This window comes from Brachycentrus maculatus, unplaced genomic scaffold (genome assembly GCF_059751285.1).
Source record: "Brachycentrus maculatus isolate JH-2025_06_01 unplaced genomic scaffold, ASM5975128v1 h1tg000110l, whole genome shotgun sequence".
NCBI lineage: Eukaryota > Metazoa > Arthropoda > Insecta > Trichoptera > Brachycentridae > Brachycentrus > Brachycentrus maculatus.
Genome location: NW_028280863.1, coordinates 722,501 through 740,078, shown reverse-complemented (window position 1 = coordinate 740,078; position 17,578 = coordinate 722,501). Strand labels below are relative to the sequence as shown.

The window sequence follows — 17,578 nt, the reverse complement described above, 5'->3', positions numbered from 1 at the left end:
GCGGAGCGATGGCCCCTCGTGAGTGTGTGGCATTGCAAGGTCCGCTCGGGGCCGCGCGCCCCGCGCCCCCCGCCACCGGTGCCGCCGTTCGGATGACCCAGTCCCGCCCGCCCGAAGGCCCCATTGATTTTCGAGCGATCCGCCTTCGCGCGTCGCCCGCTTTAACTTCTTCGGGAAATCTTTTCTTTTTCCTACGCTAACTTTCGCCGCGACGCTTTTTCATCGTACGGCTTCTATTGGCCGCGCTCTGAAAATATCCTCTTTATTTCTATTAATAAAGCGACAGGCGTGGGATTTATTTTTACAAATGAAAGCTATGTTCAATATATATGAGCAAACAAACTCGTTCATTGATATCATATAAAATATGATTAAATTCCGTCGTTATGATTTAGTTTTTTGTGGTTCCGGAAATATTATGTTAACAGCTCGAAACATGTAAAATTAAACTAACGACTAAAAAATGCTGTTTTACTAGAGAATGAACAGAGAATAGGGCATGAATAGTTACATTCATTAACATTAAACAATTTCATCCTGCGATTCATTTGAAAATTTATATTTATAATAAATATTTCTTGAGAGAGATTCCTACAGAGCTTTGATTTCGGAAACCATAATAAATCGAATAAAATTATTTGTTTTGGGTTTTTGCCTTCTATTGTTGGATTCGGGAGATATATATAGGGTCCGCCATCTAAAGTTTTTTTTTTCAACTAGTGCTTATTTCGTGAATGGTAACACTTAGCTCATGTCTGATTTGACAGATAATTAGTTTTATCCTTCCGCTGAGCGAATATGGTTGTGTATACGCTTGAACAACGCTGGGAAATATTGCGACATTACTTTGAAAATCATGGTAATGTTGCAGAATGTGTGCGAAAATTGCGTACGGTTTTTGGAAGAAGAGAAGCACCGTCAGCTCCGTATGTTCGTTATCTTGTGAAAAAAGTGAAAGAAACTGGCATCCTCATCGATAAACCAAAGCGTGAAAAGCCAAAAACAGTGCGTACACCCGAGAATATCGATGTTGTGGCAGAAAGTGTGCGTGAAGCGCCATCAACATCAATTCACCGTCGTTCTCAACAATTGAACATTTCGGAGACATCATTGAGACGAATTTTGCATAAAGACCTTGGTATAACGCCATACAAAGTCCAATTGGTTCAGGAGTTGAAGCCAACTGACCATCCAATGCGTTTTCGCTTCGCTGAGTGGGCCTGCGATCGACTTACAGAAGATGCCGATTTTGCCAAAAAAAATCATCTTTTCGGATGAAGCTCATTTTGATCTTGGCGGGTATGTAAACAAGCAAAATTGTCGTATTTGGGGCACAGAAAACCCGCACGCATACATTGAAAAGCCGGTACACCCAAAACGAGTCACTGTTTGGTGCGGATTTTGGTCCAGAGGCATAATTGGGCCATTTTTCTTTGAAAATGAGCAAGGAGTGGCCGTTACAGTCAATGGCGATCGTTATCGGGCCATGTTGAACGGATTTTTGTTCACAAAAATTGAAGAGGAGGATATTGGCAACATTTGGTTTCAACAGGACGGCGCTACGTGCCACACAGCCGAAGCTACACTCGATGTTTTGCGCCCTGTTTTCAAAAAAAAAAAGTTATTTGGCGGACCCTTTAGTATGTGGATTTTACAATATGTGATATTTTACAATCTGTCTTCTATATGAATTCTATATTCTTCTAAATTCTTTAAAATCTAGAATTTCAACCATTTCAGTATCACTTGTTTTCACTTTCATTTTCTGAACTAAAATTTGACGATTGATATCAATTCAAACACCTCTTACCGTCATAAAATCTTAAATTATGACTTATATCTAAAAGTCTAAAGGCATTATTATAAATCATTATAAAATCACTAAAAATATTTTATTATAACTTAATTATAATATCTTCCGGTTTCAAGGCTTACCGCTTCTTTTTCAAGACTGATTAATACTAAAACACTGTCTACAAAACAAAAATTTAAAAAAATTGGCTTTTAAATTTTGAATTTAAATTTTATTAAGTTCGTAGTGTTTTAGTATTAATCAGTCTTGAAAAATAAGAGGTTAGCTTTGAAACCGGTAGAAATTATAACTAAGTTACAACAAAATATTTAGTCTTCTCCTTCCTGGCTACATCCCAGCTTATTGTCCTTGTAGACTGCTGGGTTCAGCTCTCCTCGTCCTCAGGTTATATGTCCTTCTGTCCTGGATAACCATGTTATCTTTCTGCTTCACCCATGAATTCCTTGGTCTTCCTCTAGATAACTTTCGAGGAAGATCCTTTTCTATTGCCTGGTTAACTACATGTTCGGGTTCTCTGCGTCCTATATGCCCATACCATACCATAATAAAATATTTAGTGATTTAAAAAAAGTTGTATATTTTAAATATTAAAATGGAAAGTCAGAAATTTATTGCTTCAAATATAAACTATATTTATTTATATTTAAAATTGAAACACTGCAGTGTGAAACCAGCCCCATTTCAGCGCGCTGGAAACACGGAAAATAAACCTCGTCTACAACCCCCCCCCCCCTCGCCCCTCCGATCCGCCATACGACTCGCGGAGCTTTTATTCGTACCAATCTGTCAGTGTTAGAATATCTACTTTCCGTAGCAAATCGTGTCGAAATTAAATTTATCATTGAGAAATTTCACGTATTTAGCAATCGGTTCATGGACTGTTTGGACAAGCTCTAGCAAAATGCCTTCGTATTGTTTGCAGTACGATGTTCCGTTTCATTTCTTCGGCGGAACCGTATCCAAAGGTGCTGAATGCGATTGTGCAAACATCGTCGATCAATATGACGATGTTCATCGTACTTAATTTTTTCCTCATTGGATTTCAAGTGTTAATTTTATCATAATGCATACCTGATTATACCTGATTTTAAACATTTTTATTATTATCAATGTAGCTCTTATACATATAATATAACACTGCAATATATCGTTCCAAACATTTTTAATTTGTTGCCGACGGAGTTTAGAGGTCAAAATAAAACATGGAACAAAGGCAAAATAAAGGAATGGGTATGATCGAGAGTTAATTCTATGAAAATCGTAAAATAGTTTATATTTTTATTTTTTTCTCGACGAAACCCGATCACTGATCAAATAAAATATGTGGAATAAATAATAATAATATATTTTTTTAAATCATAGTTTAAATGCGTCGAGCTTTATTATCGTTTAAGAAATTATGACCGCAATTCTAGAACTAGGTTCGGAAAGAAGAGTGGATATTTGAGGTGGGGGTTGGATTTAATGGAAATTTGATGGGGTGCAGTATTAGTTATTAAATTCTTTTTGATACAGTCAATATCTATTTTCTTATCATTTATGTGTGTGGCCGAGTCAGAACCTCAGGTCAATAGCGTCCTTAAAGTTTGCATATTTTGCACGATTTGTTTATTTAATACAATATTAATTGTGACGTTCGATAGGAGTTATACAAGAGCATTATTATACTATCGATCTAATGCAGGCTGATACCGATAGCAACTTGACAGGCGTACTGATAACTGATAACCCGTGATGTTGCCATTACGAATAATAGGATTGTAAAATGCGATACAATGATATTCAATGTTAATTATTATTACCTTATAAAACATTTTGCAGATTGAAAGGAAATATCTCCAAGATTTTTTTTAAATACATCTACATACTTACCATTAAGTAGTTATCAATATTTCCGTTCACTTTAAAATACATTGAATAATATTTACGTAAAAATTACAGACAATTATATGTAAGAGTATACTTCTGGATTCCAAAATTGTGATAAATTTGTTTTTATCAATTAAGATGCTGACTAGCAAAAATCATCTCAGAAAACAATCCGTGTAAAGTGTTCTCAAAGTACAAGTTTGGTTATCAGTTATTTGTTAGTAATAACTCATTATCATTTATAGTCTTAAGTAGAAAATTATCGAATAACTAATTAAGTTGGCGACTAACGCAACGTTTTGGTGTGCTGATTATAGTACCAATGATCCCGGACGATTACAAAATACAACTACAGTATTAAATCAATCTAATTTCACAGATTTCTCGGGTATAATAGACGGTACTATGTTTGTCCCGCGTCACAACGTTCTACATAGAAAAGTAAACATAACCTTACGATTTTTAGTCAAATCAAACAATTTTTGTTTATTGAAAGTAGTCAGGTCAGGAGTCGGAATAATCCCCTTGTATGTATGAGGAGACACATGAATGTGAAAGAGGCAAAGATTGTTTACAAAGATAGATTCGTGTGACGTTCTATTCCCTCTGCCCACCTCTGCAATGAAGTGGCGTGTTAGTTGGTAACTATTTTTTTAATGAAGATTTTTTTTTAAAAGCTAAATTTGAAAGTTACAAGTTTATGTATGCACATGAAAAGAGAGCTGTCTATGTCTTTGGGTAATATTTTCAGTGTTCTGTATTTAGTGTCCATTTTTTCTTTGTCCAAAAGTGGTCTGTATTAAAGCTCAGCCTTATTTGGTGCCAACCGGAACGGGTAATGTGCGACTCGCTGCATAAAGGTGTATACATATATACATTAGGTACAATATCCACATTCGTGTTACTTACCATACATATGCCTGTATATATGTGGTTTGATACATACACACAAGGGCGATGGACGTTAAAAGTATCGAGCTGCGAGCCACGAAGTACCTGCACGGGGGTTGTGGCGCGTTCAGTCTCGGAGATGTGCACTCAGATACGTATTCAACGCACGTTTAAATCCGACGGCCAAAATAATTGTAATACAAATCTGGAAATTTTAATACAAGGATCAAACAAATTGATAGTTTTTTATTACAAAAAACAGCGCAATCAAACATAACACATGAAATTTAATTATCGATACTATTTGATTCTCTTAAAAAATATAAATAACCACTCTCAATATTAATTACTTAGACTTATAATATCTGATGTAATCATCATTTGTTGCTGAAGATACGTAGTTTCTATATAACTAAGCCCTATACATTCTTGTTTTATTTTAGTTTTTATAAATAATATATTTTATTTTCCACAAAAAACTGCATAAATGACAACGTTATACAAAAATAATGCATACCAACATTACAAGGAACATCTTAATATATGTTTCACGCCTATTAGACCTTTTCTCAACTGCGAACTCGAGACACAAATATTCTCACTCGCATACATGAACCGCAACATAGAGTTCCGAACTAGAAAATAATGTTTTCAGGAGAGTAAAAGCTTTTTTCCAATAAAATCTGTACAAAGCTAGTCTATTTTCACAATAATTTTGAACACTGAATGCTTATTATTTAAAAACTTATTTTTATTTTAAAAAAACACCCACTCTCAACTGAGTACTTTTTATAGAAAAAGCCCTTCAATCATCAGAAATTAATTAAAAATTTATTTAAGGTAACATTTTTTCACTTCACCCTACCTTCGGGTTATTTTCAGGCATATTTTTTTATAAACAAGCAAAAAAAATCACAACGTTTGTTGTCACTAAACATTGTCAGGTACGAAACCTGATAAAAATTTGTCAGTGTATCCGGTACGCATTAAATATTTTTGGAACAGATATCTTTTCTCGTGTGCGTAGGTCATACTGGTTAGCGCGGAATGGTGAAGAAAAACCGCGCGTATCACGTACGTTCGTATGTTTAGGGCGGTTAATGTGTTTTTAATGACTGGTCACTGAAAAGTAAGAGTATGACATATCGATCCGCTGACTTGAGCAGTTTTTAATCCAAAAAACTCAAGACTAATTCTATGTATGTAGGTAGAAACTTACACTACCGAATGCTCTACACGCCAGTGTCAGGGAAAGAGTAGCAACGTGTTATTTATTGATCCATTCCGCCAAACCTTAATAATATCATACTTAACAATATTTACTGTTATTCAAAAACCATTGAGGAAGCCTTCCTTTGATAAGTACGTGCGTAAATAAATAATAATATTAGTAAAAAGTTGTCTAACCGAATCGGCTGAGTCAAGGTGTTCGGTTGGAGTCGAGGATTACGTAATATTTTGGTAGGCAGGATCTATATTATAATATTGTGTAGTAGCGCTTGCTGAAAGCGGGTGGTTGGGAGGGGGTGGGGTCTGCGAGGGGTGGGGCGGCGTGAGAGGAGCCACCAGCCTGTACTGCGTACTGTAGGCGGTAGGGTAGTAGGGACCCGCTGGCAGCCCCAGTGAGGCAAATGGAAAATTGCACCGGTGGGGGTGTCTACTGGGAAACTAGAGAATAATCAATATGGAGTACCCATTCGTTCAATTCCCCGGACAGCCTCTTCTTTTCCATGCGCCGAATCTGCTCCCCACTCGAACTATCTAATGGCGCAAATACTCATATACCGACATGAAACACTTTTCTACGTTATTCTATTATTTACTGATTCTTTTTACCCCTTTTTATGTATGTCGCGTAAAATGTTGGCTATGTCTCTATTCTATACATTATTCTAAATCACATTTGAATGTTTCTGACATTGTAATGTTCAAATATTCAGAACTTAGTAACGCAACCATATTTTTAGAGATCACGCAGATTTGTATGAATTATTTCAAATCATATTGTACATTATAAAATAGATGCCAAAACATACCTACCACTTAGTGAGACAACAACCGGGATACGAAGTTAGAACAAAGAGCTAAAAATAAACTTAAAATCGTTGCATTCTTCATATGAGTTAAATAAATCCGCAAATCCAAGAAATACAAAATCCCTAGACACTTTTATACATTACATACAGTATGAAGTTTATTTCCCCGTAAAAAATGTTTGTATGTTTAGGATTTCTTACAATATCAGCTACATCTACCCTGACATAAGTTTTCAAATAGAGCGGCATCCTGTTTGCAGTGAATTTTGTATTTAGGTATATAAAAAAAGTTTTTTAATATCCTGCGATACTATAGTGAAATACCAAAATGAGTGTACTTCGTGATCGTAATTACTCATCAACGGACACGTCAGAAATGATGTGTGTACGAGTCGAGCTGCGGTCCCATAGTTAGTGTCGCGGACTCTTGAACCAGAGGCCCTAGGTTCATACCCTGCTATCATCGGCATAGCAATAAACCACATCTAGTTGAAAAGCAATATTTGTTGCATTTCAACTTCAATGAAATTTCAACATCTCGATAATAATTCAGATTTCTTAATATCAATCGATAAACTTTCTATTCGTCTTCATTTATAATCAACCGATCTGTCCCAGTTAACGATTTGATTTTACGAAATCATCCGCCTCGACACCGTCGACTTCGGGCTTTTGAATTTCCGATCGTTTTGACGGAATTCTCAGTCGGATCAGCGGCAACGACTGCCTGCATTCTTATGTTAATGAATACCGAGTCGGGCACGCAATGCTTTGGCAGATATCGCCGGCAAGACACGGGCGTCCGGCAGTCCATCAATAGTTACATTCTCGGTGGCCGCCATTTTGCGTGACCATTGTGTGTCGAATTAACCGAACGTCCGTCCGGAGTGGATCGAGGAGGCGAAGTGCAATATTCCACATTCAGTGTTGGGTTGGGTATACTCGCGAGGCCCGGGACATGAGCAGAGACGCGATTGCTACACGTACCTAGTGTTTCCCCGCGCTATTTCCACTACTTGTCGCGGAATTTCAGTAGCGAGTTCTAAACTGCCTCGAGGTACTTACGAAGCCCGTCAGCCGACAATGTTGCAATTTTTCTTCGTATAATAAATGAATAAAAATATAATGATTAAAAAAAAACACAAAAAAACTTCGCGAGTTCATAACCTCTCTAGAAGGGTCGATTTGAATTCTGTATCTCGTATTGTTTTTACTTAATTTACTCTTGAAATCGTCATCTTTCTTACAATTTGTCTTTGACTAGAGCATTGATCATTAGCTTTTCCCCTTTTCCTCCCTCACGCCCAGGTATTTTCACTAATTTAGAAATGTGGAATTTTTTAACTTGAATAGTACAAGTACTTATTTTGTGGAACTCATTTATGTGAACGACTTGATTGATGTAACTATTATGTAAAATTCCCAAATAAAAAAATATAAAAAATTAAATATTTTTATGGTGTTTATATTTAAATAAGAACCCTTCATTTCCGATAGTTTTTTTTCTGCTTTTGGTGATATTTTCAAAAAGATTCTTTTCAATTTATTTTTGTTAAGAATATCCCTGTTTATACATCTTGTAATTTCCTTTAAATTTTCATTATTGATTTCTTGTGTTTAAATTCAATTGAATTTCTTATTTGATAAGTTCATAGCGTCAGTTAAGATATCCATATAATATGTAGATAAGTACTTCCGATATGAAAAGGCTATTATAGTATAGTACGCGCTGTGGTAAGGAATACTTCCTGAAGTACCTGCAGCAAGTGAGCCTGCGAGCCTGCAAGCCTCTCAGGCTGTTGACCTCTTGTGAACCTGAATTGAGGCCGTTATGCCTCTCGACTCATTCTACCGAGTAAGCTCTGGTTTCCAATTTTGCCCACTGCTAAAATATAGAGCTTACATGTCTACTCGAATTTGGAGTATATATTTACTATTAAAAAACATCCCTTACGCATTTATGGTCCTTGAAGTTTATAGATAAAAACTTTGGATTTTCTTTTGAAATGATTAATATAGTCGTATTGTTATTCAGAGAAATTCTCTATTTTTTTAAATTAAGGAAATGCTAAACTTTTTGAAAATTCATGACGTGATGAAATAAGGAATAATTGTGGAATATTATGCAACCCTTTTTAGTTTATAATTTTAAGTTAAATAATTATTAATTTAACGTTAAAATTAACACTTATTTATAATTATTACGTAATTTTTTGCGTTTTTTTAGCATTTTACATTAAAATAGTGTTTATTGGATCAAATGGCATCAAATTTGTATATTAAATAAATACAGTCGTCAATGAAACCCGCCCTTTGAAAAATATGCCAGTAAATTCATTACAGTTTTTACACATAAGTAATTCTCAATTTCAGGGAATACACCATCATCCGATAACGCGTAGCATAGCGACGGAATGTGCCGATTTTGTTTCCATTGTAATACATTCGTGATCATTGACCTCCGCTAGAGAGAATTACAGCAGTGCTCCTCCGCTAACAATGCCACGACATTCTGGAACAGTTTCCACTGGAAGTGGACGATTTCATTTATCGCGTAACGCGGCCCCCGCCCCACTCCGTGTACGCGCACTCATTAACAGAATACGCGCGCTGCACTCCTCGTTACTTCGGCTAATCCGCATATTGCTTAGTGATCGTCTTCTCTGGCCGCTGATCCATCGGCGACAGAACAATTCGATAAATATGCAAGATCCCCATTATTCGCTCGCAGTATCACGTGTCCACGCCCTTGACGAATCGTCCGCACCGACAGCTGGGAGCTTTGCGTTATAAGATTTGCGAATCATCAAAACAGTCCGATTGCGGGACCGGTTCGGGCTCTATGATTCCGGGTGTATCGTTCGTTACAGTTAGCGCTTATCTCCCTCGACTCGCCCCGACTGCAACGTCACGATGGGCCATCGTTTACGCGCCGACGTCATCCGATTTGCTTACGAAAATATGTCGGCGACAACCTCCGGGAACACCGTAGTCTCTGTCGAAAGCTATACATTCCAATATGGTACGGCGACGATGGAATTGTAGTTAGAATTTATTCTATTTCGATTATTCTTTTCATATCATAATTTCGTGCATTATTACAGATGGCAGCTGGAGCCTTACAGATGGCACCCCAGGCGACAGTCAACGCAGCTCAGACGGTTCATAGTCAAGACTCTAACATGAGCACCGGTGAGTAATGTTTGTTTACTTCTCGGCCGCGGCCGCCGCTGCGCGCCTACAATAGCGCCATCTTGTTTCGTTCGCCCAGTTCACCGGCTGCTAACTTTTGCCACTGACAGGCGCGCGTGTCAAAACAACTGTCGTAACTTTTTGATGGTTCATAATAAATTTATTATCATTTATATATGTGTCAGAATTGATATAAGCTTACAAACTCATTCGATGTGTAGGTTAATTATGCGTCATTTTATAATAAATTATTTTAATGTTTTTTTCCATCGTAAATGAAAATTTTAACTTTTTATTTTTAGTTGATACGAGTTCTCACTTGAGATTGGTTAAAGGGCAGTATTATCATACAAATTTATTTTACCACGTAATTCATACTGTATATATCGACGACTTTGAAAAGAAAAACAAAAAATTAAATTAAAAAGTAAATATAAGAAGATTGAAGAAAGGAGAAAGGCGCTGTATTAGATGATTTTTTTTTTAAATGCCTTTACATAAGGTTACCATATTTGTTTGATGTTTTCAAAATGATCTATTGCCAAAAACCTTTTTAGAAGAATTGTGTTCAGTGGCTATGTATGTATATAATTATAAAATGGTTCACTGTACAAAAGGTGGAAAATGTATAGTGAGAAATCCCAGAAAGTGTAAGGAATGTATGGAAGCTGAGTGAATTTCAAACAAAATATTTTGATTATTGTAAGAGAATTGTATTATTTTAGTATTCAAAACATGTATGGAGTAGAACACAATAAAGCAGGATTCACTTATCTATTTCTTGGCAATACTATACATGAGGAATTCTCTTGCTCCCAGCATCAACTATTTTCTCTGCCTTATGTTTTTTTGTCTGTTAAAAGTCTTCCCGGTAGGTCCATCTTAGGTACACGCCTTGTAGGATAACATATTGTAGGATAAAAGATTGAATATTAGTCAACGCACTTGTTACATATGACTGAAGAAACAAAAATAAGCATAACCTAAATATATCATCAGCCCGATCCTTAAAATGCTTAAATCTATCCGGGTTTACTTCAAAGGAAAGAGTAAAAATATTACAATTTAACCAGACGCTTTATTGGAAAATTATAACGGTATTGAAAGCTTTCTTTTGAAGCTTTTCCATATTGTATTATTTTATACCATATTGTACTGTGGAGACCATTAACCGACTATACTCAGCGGAATTTCAAGATGTCGGACTAATCTGAAAGGAAGCCAAGGAGATGGCTCGTGACAGAGTGACTTGGAGACGTCTCATGTTGGCCATATGCTCCACCTAGGGAGCGAACATGGAAAAAGAAGAGGAAGAAGTATTTTACTGTTTAAAACAATATCAAATAACTATTGAAATTTTTCAGGTTCCTCCCACAGTGATAAGGAGGGTGACGCCCTGACGCCAGAAAAGGGTGGCGCAGTGGTTCGGGCCGGCGGCGCGGGGGTCGGAGCGCTGGCAGGCGCGGCGCCCACGCTGCTGGGGCTGCCGCCAGACCGCAAGCGCAAGCGCAAGGGGGACGAAGGGCCCCCCAAACCGAGGGGCGCGGGCGCTACCAGCGCCGGCACCGTGCCCGATGCGGCCAAGAACAGCCGCGACTACTTCAGCAAGCACCCCTCCAGCAGCCCCGTGCGTCACGGGGGCGCCAAGAGCCCCTCGCCGCAGCAAGGAAATTACCCCATGGTGATTACTTTTTTCCTTTTTTAACTCAGTCATTACGTTTCAGATAAGTTCTGACTGTTTTGCATTTTTTATTTCTTCTATCAAAATTAATTGAATTTTTTAAATTAAAAATAAAAAAATGTGGAAGAAATGCTCTTAAAATATTTAATACATTTAAAACATTATCTTTTACTTTCATAATACGTATGCCTTGAATATAAGTTTGTCATTTATTTTTTATATTGGGCGCTTGCGCACTACACGGAATTTTACTGTCCGGAAGTCCGGTTAGCATCATGAAACGGTTAGCATCATAATTGGCTTGGATTGGCTTGTGCTTTTGGCCGTCTTTCTTCGGATCGGTGCTCTTAATCGGTGCGTGGATTTGATCGTGTTAAACTGTAGAATTTGCTTTTATTAATAAAAAAACCAGACTGCCAGATGGTAAATTTTGGAGTAGTGCACAAGCGCTCTTACACCGTGAGAACTGTCCATTGAAATTCTTAACCTATTACAAGAAATATTCACTGTCGCGTAGTTAGGTAGATGTTCAATCGGGAAACTGGTAGTGAGACTTTGTTTCCCACCAACTGCAAGATAAATAATTTATTTTCACGTAGACAAACATGTGTTGAATGTATGTTTTATACTTTCCTTTACCATCTTTATTTTACAGTCAGCGGATAAGGCTCTGTGGGTTATAGCTTGTGCACACCCTATTTTATTATACTTAAAAGAACAAAATCTTGTTTGAATCAAAATCAATTTTTATAAATTATGAATATCTCTTTTCATCTAACCCCTATCCGAACCTGATGTTAGATAATGGACCGCACCCAACGGATGTGCCCTGTACCTAAATGTTAATTAGATGAAAATGAGGTGATCAGTCTTGCGATCCAGATTATTGTATATAGGAGTAGTTTGATAGGGTACAAGTGAAGGAGCACAGCGTGAAGCATGTAACAGTTATATGGGAAAGGAAATGGAGGTAAATGTAGGTAGAATGTAGATAAGAATCCCCGCCATGGTTTACACATTGTTTGCGAGAAACGCTTAAAAGCGTCTTTTACATACTGTTGGTAGAGAGCAGGAGACGCTTATAAGCGTTCTATTTAATTTTGGTTACTTACTTAGAGTTACTTTTGGTAGAGTACGAGAGACGCCAAAAAACATTGTACCGATCGGAATTGGGTTTGCAGTCACTTGTGATTAGTATACTAAGGGTCGGGCGGTGGACTGTCCGAGTATAATTAGGGTCAGAGTTGATGAAAAACACGCCCGACAACAATGTGTTAAGTTAGTAAATGTATAGATATGCTACCCCAAATAACCACTAATGTATGAATTCTTCGGAGATCGTATCCCCCTTTAAATAACTAAATAAGAATATTTCCTTGTTCATTTCAAGTACCCGCCATCACCGTCGAGCCTCCTTGCCAGCAGCGGCGGGGAGTTCTTCAAGAGCGGCTCCGTGTCGGGCGGAGGGAGCAGCAGCAGCGGGGGGGCGACGGGCAGCGCGGGTGCGGTGCTCGGAGTGGCGGGGCGCGGCGCCCCCTCCGCCCCCTCGTCCCACAAGCAGTCCCAGACTGACCTCACCTGCCAGAGGATACAGGAGTTCGAAACGCAGGCATCCTCCGACCTGGAGGTGCGGAATAACAAGATCGATGAACTCACCCGCGCCTCTGACGACCTAAGGCACCAAATTTCCTCCCAGCAAAAAGTGAGCAATTCCAATATTCAGATTTGTAAAAATGCCCATTAACGGCAAATAGAAACGAGTTTGAGTTATTTAATTTTATCATAATTATATCATAATATATATGAAATATATATTTTTTACCATCTTTACATATTTGTGAGACGAGTCTCTTGAAAAGTATGGATCAACCCTATTGTCAAACAAAATTATGCCCAAAAAAGGAAGAAAAAATGTTGCGATTATGCTTATGCAAGACTTCTTCCATCTACTTATTGTAAAATAGTAAAACTATATAATTACTTAATTATAATGACTATATGACTGCTTGATTATAGACACCACTAACAATGTTAACTTCTTGTATGACTTGTACTGATGTCGAATGTATTGTTGCAGGTAATAGAACAACACAAATCCCACATTAGTAAATGTATTGACGTAGTAAAGAAGTTATTAAATGAGAAAAGCACAATAGAGAAAAAAGAAGCCCGGCAAAGGTGTATGCAAAACAGGTTACGGTTAGGGCAGTTTGTCACGCAACGTGTCGGCGCGACGTTTCAAGAAAATTGGACGGATGGTTACGCATTTCAAGAATTAACAAGGTGAGAGATTTTCGGTACTTATTTCCTATTGTAATTTGATGACAGAATGTGTGATAGTTATTATCCCAACACCTTACTGCATATAAGCTAATAGGGTTTTGACATCCTTGACACGTCCCGTGCATCCAACACGGTTTGGTGCGGATAGCAGTCTGTTTTTAGCATTTAGTTATTTTTCTGCTACGTGTATATCATGAGCATACTGAGAAAAATGACCAAGTCAATCCATGTAATTTTGACATAAACTCATTGAAATGGTTAATGTTTTGAGTTCGGAGAGAGGTCGAGATGTAGATAAAATAATGCTTAAAGTAGATATCTGAAGTACATGTTTGAGTTTCATCCAAAACTACTATCTCATGCAAAAAGTACACAACTTCAATTCTCTGCTCATAGTATGTACTCATGTGATATGCAATTTGGCTACAGAAATACAATAAAAATTAGTCATACAAAAATAATAGACACATATATTAAATTTGAAGTTACCTAGTTTTAGTATTTAAACTACGATATATACTGTATGAAATGCCCACTCCATCAAATATTTACCTACTTTTAAGTTCTTCAATTAATTTGAATAATATTCACAGGCGGCAAGAGGAAATAACAGCTGAAAAAGAAGAAATTGATAGACAGAAAAAATTATTAGTTAAGAAAAGGCCATCCAACGTGGAGGGGGGCACAGGGCGGGGTAAGCGAAACAACAGCACGGGGGCCTCGGCAAACAGCGGGGGCACGGCGGTCGTGGGGGGCGCGGCGAGCGGCACGGGGGCGGCCGTCAGCACTGGCGGGGCGGGCGGCGCGGGTGGAGCGCAACAGGCCCAACTGCACAACGGCACCGAACCCCCCACCTTCCTCAAGCCGGACCCGCTACCCACCTTCTCGTGGCAGGAATACTATGAAGCTGATGAGATACTGAAGGTGAGGATAAAAGATAATGAATGCCTTCTGGTTTACTGACAGTCGTACCTTATCGAGGTATCATCCAGACACAAAACTGTGTAATATATATTTGTAGAGATCCTTGCGTTGTTCTCCTAAATATCTATTAAATACTCTTGCTTGTAAGTGGCTGTACAATGGTGGTGTTAGTTATTGATTATTAGCAATCGGATCTGCAAGTTAAGTGGTGATTGACTTTCCTATTTTGGTATACCAATATTGAATTAAAAGAGTGTATAAACTAAAGTACATATATGTATATTTGTTGTCCATGGATTAAAACTAACGGATATACATACAATGCTTATTCGCAAGTTGCTAGTTTAAAATAATCTACACATCCATAATCATGTTTTCACATTTTATAATATTTCGTTTGTTTAATTTTATAGCTTCGGCAAAGTGCTTTAAAGAAAGAAGATGCAGACCTACAACTAGAGATGGAAAAATTAGAAAGGGAACGAAATTTGCATATCCGGGAATTGAAGCGTATTCACAATGAGGACCAAAGTAGATTCAGCGCTCATCCAGTTTTATCTGATAGGTAGTGACTCTCAACATTTGGTTACAATGTGTATTATTTTACAGATAACAGATTGGTGATACTAATTATTGGTATTTTCAGGTATCTCTTGCTAATGCTCCTTGGAAAAGGTGGATTTAGTGAAGTGCATAAGGCCTTTGATCTTCGAGAGCAGCGGTACACTGCTTGCAAAGTTCATCAACTAAATAAAGATTGGAAGGAAGATAAAAAAGCAAATTATATCAAGTATGAATTGAATTACATATTTAATATGTTACGATAAATCAGATTGTAGGACTTTAATAATTAATTGTTTACACATTTCTTCCAGACATGCACTACGGGAGTATAACATACACAAGGCGCTTGACCATCCGCGGGTCGTAAAGTTATATGATGTTTTCGAAATAGATGCCAATTCTTTCTGTACAGTACTAGAATATTGCGACGGACATGATCTTGATTTCTATCTGAAACAGGTAAACTTTTTTAATTTTCAGATTCTGACGTTGTTGCATATTTGTACAAGCACAGTATTTTTTATTCCTGATATATGTTTTTTCTAGCACAAAACTATACCCGAAAGAGAAGCTCGATCCATAGTTATGCAAGTAGTGTCTGCTTTGAAATACTTGAATGAAATCAAACCGCCTGTTATTCATTATGACCTCAAACCGGGAAACATTCTCTTGACCGAGGGAAATGTTTGCGGCGAAATTAAAATAACCGACTTTGGTCTTAGTAAAGTAATGGACGAAGAGAATTACAATCCCGACCACGGCATGGATCTAACCAGTCAGGGAGCGGGCACCTACTGGTGAGAAAACTTCATATTAAGATACCGAAATACTTAAAACGTTTTTTTCGTGTATCTATATAATTGATATGTATTTTTACTATTTCAGGTATCTGCCGCCTGAGTGTTTTGTGGTCGGTAAGAACCCTCCCAAAATAAGTAGCAAGGTAGATGTGTGGAGTGTCGGCGTTATATTCTACCAGTGTCTCTATGGCAAGAAGCCTTTTGGACACAACCAAAGTCAAGCTACAATCCTCGAAGAAAACACAATTCTCAAAGCCACAGAAGTACAATTTGCTAACAAGCCCACTGTTAGCAACGAAGCGAAGGTAAGAAAGAAAGGAAGGAAGAACGGGATCTAGTGTTGTTTGAGGTTTGCTCGTAAGTCGGCATGTACTCACGTAGCTGTCTGTTGCAGAGCTTCATCCGAGCTTGCCTCGCCTACCGGAAGGAGGAGCGCATCGATGTGTTCAGCCTGGCGCGCCACGAGTACCTGCAGCCGCCGGTGCCCAAGCACGGGCGCGGGGCGGTGGGCGGAGGCGCGGCGGGCGCGGGCGGCGCTCACCACGCGCCCTCGGCGCCGCACCACGTGCCGCAGCCGCACAACCCGCAGAGCTTCAGCGCTGCCATGTTCGGCTCGGCCATGAACGCGTCCAGCAGCTCCTAGAGCCGGCGGCGGCGGCCGCCCCCGCCCTTCCTGCCGCGCACCTGTTGATGCCCGTCGTGGTGCCGTGCCGGGCTGCGTGGTCCCGCCGACTGCGAGGATTGTGCGCCACTTGTGATAGTTCCGCGGACTCGCTACCGAGCGACAGTGTTCAGTTCCTCGAGGTGTGCGTGTACCTGTAATATATAGATAAGTCCCAGTCGACTATTCCTATCTCCTTTCCTCATTACCACTTTTCTCTCGGCCGCTTCCCGCTTGACCGCATCTGCCGGAGACGGTACTCGTGCGCCAATAGACTCGTGTAATCGTAATATCTTACCCTAACGTTAATGTATATTTTCAGTTTGGTTCCACGACTGTATTGTATGTGTATACATGAACGCTCGCGTGTGAATGTATATATGTATTTACGTTATATGTATATTTTACATATGAGTAGAAACCGATAAGTTATTTTATAAAGTGACCTTGCTTTGTATCATAGTAGTGTGTTATTTGATTTAACTTTTGGCTAAAAAGAGTCTGGTTAGACTGTATGAAGTGCGAGTGAGCGGATAGATCACGCGGGCGAGTGTTATTATATAAAGCCAATCCGTCGAAGCGCTACCGCTTCGGTGTTTTAAGAATATATAAGTCTGATCAGAGAATGTGTCTTTTTATTTTATTATTTTGCAGTTAATAAATTATCTCTTTTGTTGATTGTTATACAAAATATTATACAGATAGTAAGATCCCTTACATTTACAATTATATAAAATATGTAAAAAGTAGGAATTGTAAAAATGCAACAAAAAGCTCCGATCGCTTATAGTTGCGGTGTGCGGAGTGCAGAGTGCGGAGTAACTAACTTTCAGTGGGAAACTTTACAATTTTGCTATTGTGTTG

At 38.4% G+C, this 17,578-nt stretch overlaps 1 protein-coding gene across 14 annotated transcripts in view; it reads left to right on the top strand.

Annotated features, from left to right (window-relative positions):
- Positions 1-17,578, top strand: part of Tlk (Tousled-like kinase) — a 58,060-nt gene that overhangs the window by 40,346 nt on the left and 136 nt on the right. For 13 of the 14 annotated variants that reach the window (XM_088259137.1, XM_088259128.1, XM_088259134.1 and 10 more), the window contains 11 exons: positions 9,714-9,801; positions 11,166-11,482; positions 12,873-13,184; positions 13,560-13,765; positions 14,359-14,689; positions 15,103-15,254; positions 15,336-15,479; positions 15,565-15,712; positions 15,800-16,050; positions 16,139-16,358; positions 16,448-17,578. The exon at positions 16,448-17,578 is cut by the window's right edge and continues 136 nt beyond it. In XM_088259137.1, coding sequence (XP_088115263.1) covers positions 9,714-9,801; positions 11,166-11,482; positions 12,873-13,184; positions 13,560-13,765; positions 14,359-14,689; positions 15,103-15,254; positions 15,336-15,479; positions 15,565-15,712; positions 15,800-16,050; positions 16,139-16,358; positions 16,448-16,696 — 2,418 coding nt within the window. In that variant the 3' untranslated portion in view covers positions 16,697-17,578. Of the gene's footprint in view, positions 1-8,987; positions 9,632-9,713; positions 9,802-11,165; positions 11,483-12,872; positions 13,185-13,559; positions 13,766-14,358; positions 14,690-15,102; positions 15,255-15,335; positions 15,480-15,564; positions 15,713-15,799; positions 16,051-16,138; positions 16,359-16,447 lie in introns of those variants that run through there. The other variant, XM_088259135.1, reaches the window with a different exon arrangement.